This window comes from Salvia splendens, unplaced genomic scaffold (genome assembly GCF_004379255.2).
Source record: "Salvia splendens isolate huo1 unplaced genomic scaffold, SspV2 ctg974, whole genome shotgun sequence".
NCBI lineage: Eukaryota > Viridiplantae > Streptophyta > Magnoliopsida > Lamiales > Lamiaceae > Salvia > Salvia splendens.
Window position 1 is genome coordinate 700 of NW_024599665.1, and position 5,324 is coordinate 6,023.

Consider the following 5,324-nt stretch of genomic DNA (forward strand, 5'->3'; position numbering starts at 1 on the left):
TACATCAGTTTACCAAGCTAAGAGCAGTGCCAACAAAATTGAATCACAGTCACATATTAATAGAAAACTATAAAATTCTCCATCTTCCTCGCATCATCACGTCAACAGGCCAAACCAGGAAGTGAAACAAAATTAGCAGAAACTCGATTCACGAACAACAGTAAACAATATAATCGCCTCAAACGGAAGGTAATTCACAAGCATCCGCAATATTGACGCAAAATGATTAGAGCAGCAAAATAATCGAAGAAAAATTAGGGTTTGTCTACTGAGTGCATGAATCCGTCGAGAAAATCCGAATCCAGAATCACAAAATCAAGAGAAAGCGCGGTTTGTAGATGGATTGCAATCAAAGTAATGAGTGAGGTTCGGGAATTACCTGAATCGAGGATTGGGGGCGGCGGGAAGGATGGATTATAGTGGAGAAGAAGAAACGATCAAATAATCAGTTACTGATTACTAGCAACTCTAGATGAGTCTGTTGCTTTTTCATGTTTTCTGTTTCTAATTTTGATTTTCAAGCAATTAAAATAGCCTAAAATGAAAAAATCAAATGGAAGCACTACTTCCCGTGTTATGGGTGGCCCCACACACAACCCATTAGTGGAATGGACTCTATTTTTATATAATAATAATTTTATAATTAAATATGAGTATACCGATATAGGTGAATGGTAGGGTCTATTTACTTGCAATGAGAAAAAGTAAATAAGACTTTAAATCGCGGATACTTAAAAACGGCAAAATAAGACATTATTTTACGGATTTGGGAAGTATTTTGATATTTATTTCTTTTAAATTAGAAGAGGGTTAGAGCAAGAGATTAAAATTAAAAACCATATCATTTTATTTTAATTCAAAAGAAATGCATCTTTATAATATTTTTATATAAAAATTCACCGGAGTTGTAATGACTTCTTATTGACTGTGTTTGCATATGTTGATTGGGTTGGAGACTCTAAAATCATCGGCCAACCTCGAGTTACTTGTTTTGATTCTGGCACAGTTGTAGTTTCATGTTGTTCGAAGAAGCAAGATATTGTAGCTTTTCCTAGTTTTGAATCACTTCATTAGTGACAAAGTTTTGAATCAAGTGAGTATACTTTCACAAAGGCCTTAAGTTCGAGTTTTTCAATTGAGTAGAAGTATTTGGCTAATTGTTTCTTTTTTACTTGAAAATCGATAAGACATAATTAAAATGCAGACCTCACCAATAACACAGACAAAATCCAAGATGATGAAAGAACAAATGCTATGAAATTTTCAGATCCCAAAACATATCAACACTTGATTTATTTTCCTCTTTCTCAAAGGGCAAGAAGATTTACTTATTATAATAGAGGGGTGTCATTCCCCCATCCCCATAAAAAGAACTATGTACAAGGGTTAAAACATAGAAAGGAAATTACTCTGTACAAACAAAAAAACCTCATCTTCCATTCACAACTTGGAAATGGTTGTGAAAGTGTGGGCTTTATGGATGAAAACATAGATGAATCAAATATATGGATTAATATGTGAGGTGTAATCACGAATCCCAGCTCCTTCCCACCCCATCCACTCCTCCCAAAGCTCCAAATCTTGTTCTTCACTAACCTGCTCCTCCTCTTCATAATAATACTCCACCCCACTTGATTCTCCCCTCACATTACTCATTACAATCTGCAAAAATCATCATAAATCATGCCAGTCACACACCCAAATCATTCAAGAAACAAAAATGAATTTGCACATCAGAAGAAGAAACGTGTCAGGAAAGAACACCATTTCAAGAAAACATAAACATTGATTGAGAGTGACTCATCAGCTAACTTGGTCCCAGACAAGCAATAATGTATGAAAAAGACACAAACTTTACAAATGTTGGCACCAATTCATGTATACAACTCTCACAAAATAAATCAACACTGCCAAATGTAACTGTCAATACAGCTAAAATGATGCACAGAGTGTGTTTGTGTGTGTGGTTGCTTACATTGTATGCTTCGTTGATTTGGTGAAATTGGACGCCACAATTGCTTCCTCTGCAGACATCTGGATGATACTGCAATACACCAAAACCAAAACGTCAGTAAACATAACATAAACAAGCACAATCAATTGGAAATTTTAACAAGCATAGATGCAAATCAATTTGGGGAAAAGTCAACAAAGCTAGTAGGAAGGCAAAAGGACTGAAGAAATTCGTTATTTTGGGTGGAATTGAAAACTAATCATGTTTTTAGTGGAAAAATCAGTAATCTCAAGGCTACTATAATGAGCTTCTTCCAAAACAGGGGAAAAAAACTCTGCTTATCCATTCATCCTAGATCCTAGCAAGATTTAAATAAGGAATCCCCAATTGTAATTCAACTAAATATCAGCAATATTCTAACTACAGCAATGCCTAAACAGACTCCAGTTTCAGAATCCCACAAAATTAAATTTTCTAGAATAAGACTTTTCTATGCAATTGAACAAAAATCTGAGAAATTACCTTAAGAGCAAGCTGCCTAAAGGCCTTCTTAATCTCAGATTCCGACGAACCAGGGCGAATTCGCAGCGTCTGGTACGGATCAGCCACGGTAGAAGACACACACGAAACCCTAAATCCCTTACTACCGCCATTTTTATTCCTCAAACTTCTTCGCGACGAGATATCCTTGAATTGAGCCCAGGAAGACCCGCAACCCACAGCAGCAGCCATTCTTTCAAATTGAATTGAAGAAATTCCAAGCAATTTTATGCCGAGTTCTGTAAATTTCAATAGGGGTCGAAATTAGAGAAAATGGAGATAGAAAACGATGGCTAGATTAAAAAATGGTGTTCGGAAATGAATTATTGGATTGCAACTTGGCAGAGGATAGAAAATGGAATGGTTTGCTGAGCTTCAATGATTTGGGTATATATAGAGATGAGTGAGGGAGGAAGGTGACGTGTGAGCTACAGCAGTCCTTATCCAAAAGGAGTGACGTTTTTGCGGCGTGGACAGCATTGACGATCTTATCCATTCCGAGTCAGATTTAAACACGGAGTCCGTTTTTGATTTTGGATTTTGGCGACTGCTTCTTCTCGTCAATTTCGGAACTATTCTTCGACAAAAATCTGAAATTTTTATTTGGTATTGTTATTGTTCAAAAATGTCGGAATAGTATACGGGTAAGGGGAATAGCATATACCGGGTAAGGAGAGAAGTATATACTCCCCTGATGGAGTACGTACTAAACAAGCCCAACAGCAGTAAAGCCCATCAGCCTAAAGCCCAAGAAAGAGTATCAGTTCGGCATGACTAAAGAGTATCAGAGTTCAGTTCGGCACAACCAAAGAGTTCGGCCCCAGCCTACAGCTCGGTAAAAGCCAACCAATCAAACTCTGCTCTCAGGTCGGCATCAAGCTCTACTCTCAGATCGGCAAAAGCTGCTCGGCCATAATTCAGCAGTTCGGTCTCAGTATTCGACCGAACTAGGAGATAGTGGACTCATGCAGGATTTCCACCTCCACCACCCACGATCTATTTAGTGGTGTCAAGCAGTCATTAACTCATGCAGGATAGTGGACCCATGCAAGATCGCCACGATCTCCACGACATCCACTACCTAGTAAATGGCTGCATGCCACGATCTAGGTTCAATGTATAAATAGAACCTAGATCAGATAGATAGGGTAAGTTCAAAAGAGACTCTCTCGCTCTCTAGAGATAAAAAATATAAAATAGCAAGTTTGTATTTGTAAGCTGTAGAAAACAGATCAAGCAATACAACTCTGCCCTCTTTTCTTCCCGTGGACGTAGATTTACTTCAGTAAATCGAACCACGTAAATTCTCTGTGTCGTGATCTGTATTTTCCTGCATTCATCACCATCAGAAATTCGCCGATCCATCACTGGCGCCGTCTGTGGGAAACAGAGAACCAAATTTGTGATAAAGCGAATTTTTGACCCTTTTTCCACCCCAAAAAAATGCATACCAGATCACATAACACCCATAATACCATTCGTGATAACCGTGAGGAAGCTAGTCCAGCTCGCAGGTCTGAAAAACGGCCTCGGGAGACATCTACCTCCGGTTCTCACGAAGAAGGAACAAGCCACTCCAGGAGTCATCGCACCGAGTCTTCCCAGCAGCCCGATTTAAATGAAGCTGTCAAGCTGTTCTTGGCCGAGAAGCAGGAGGAGTTCTTAACCTTCCTGCAGAAGAGCCAACAGCCGGAGAAGACAACGACGGATTCTCCCTCCTCATCTAGGCATGAAAGTCACTACCGCAGTAGTGACGTGTCTTCCAGGAGAAAGAATCCTCAACCCCGACATGTTCCTGTTCCTCCTCGGTACCGGAACCACAGGAGAACTCCATCTCCTCCGTACCGAAGAGATGTCGGGTTCGCCATGTACGGAGCATTAAAGACTCCGTTCTCGGACGATATCACCCGAACTCCTTTGCCGCGGAACTACCGAACTCCGTCGATAACCTATGACGGACTCGTGGATCCTCATGATTTCTTGGGACGCTATCAATATAACATGGCGAACCAGGGTCTCAACGAGGTCCACATGTGCAAGCTGTTCCCCGAGCTGCTCATCGGGAACGCCAGAAGGTGGTTCGACAGCCTTCCTCAAGGCAGCATTAGATCCTACCGAGATCTAATGGATGCTTTCCACAGGAGGTTCTTTCAGAAAGCGGAAGTCCGAATCACTTCGGCTCAGCTGCTTTCCATTCGTCAAGGTCGCGACGAAAGAATCAGCGACTTTATGACAAGATTCCACAAGGAATGCCTGCAAGTAGACGATCTCAACGATCTGCTTGTCATCTCGGCATTCCAAAATGGAATCCTGCCCGGAGCTCTCTACAGAAAGCTCGTGGAGTGCGGTCCGCAAACAGCTCAAGAAATGTGGGACATTGCGGACCAGTTTTCCCGTGCGGATGAGGCAGACCGTCGAAAACGGTCTTTAGACAGCTCATCCCGAGGAGACGAAAAGAAGCCCGATCATAGCGATCAGAGGCTTCCTCGCCGAACTCCTTTTGAAAGAATTCAAAGGGCACCGGTACAAGGCAGATTGGGACCACGTCTCAATCCTGAGAAGCCGCCCGCTCAATTCGTACCCTTAAACAAGTCAAGAGCGGAAATTTTCGAACTACATTCCGATATGTTCGAAAAACCAAGGCGGATGACGAAATCGGCCGCGCGGCGACCTCAGGATCAATATTGCTCCTTCCATCAAGCCCACGGACACGATACCGAGGAGTGCCGAGATTTGGCTGCAGGTATTGATGTTCTTGTGAAAACAGGAACGTTAAAAAAATACCAAAGCAAGCAGCCGAAAAAGAACAAAAGGCAGAGAGGTGCGAACT

At 41.4% G+C, this 5,324-nt stretch overlaps 1 protein-coding gene across 1 annotated transcript; it reads right to left on the reverse strand.

Annotated features, from left to right (window-relative positions):
- Positions 1-1,260: 1,260 nt before the first annotated feature.
- Positions 1,261-2,868, reverse strand: LOC121791946 (chaperone protein dnaJ 8, chloroplastic-like). Its single transcript, XM_042189747.1, has 3 exons — positions 2,477-2,868; positions 1,976-2,044; positions 1,261-1,662 (listed from the first exon to the last, which is right to left on the reverse strand). The coding sequence occupies exons 1-3, from the start codon at positions 2,684-2,686 to the stop codon at positions 1,498-1,500; spliced, it is 444 nt and encodes a 147-aa protein (XP_042045681.1). The 5' UTR covers positions 2,687-2,868; the 3' UTR covers positions 1,261-1,497.
- Positions 2,869-5,324: the final 2,456 nt, after the last annotated feature.

What these genes read in the sequence shown, in the direction of transcription:
- LOC121791946 (XM_042189747.1), bottom strand. Translation starts at nt 2,686, where the DNA reads ATGGCTGCTGCTGTGGGTTGCGGGTCTTCCTGGGCTCAATTCAAGGAT. An exon ending in TTAGGCAGCTTGCTCTTAAG is followed by an intron (nt 2,045 to 2,476) that starts GTAATTTCTCAG and finishes GGTGTATTGCAG; the next exon opens with TATCATCCAGATGTCTGCAG. An exon ending in AAATCAACGAAGCATACAAT is followed by an intron (nt 1,663 to 1,975) that starts GTAAGCAACCAC and finishes TGATTTTTGCAG; the next exon opens with ATTGTAATGAGTAATGTGAG.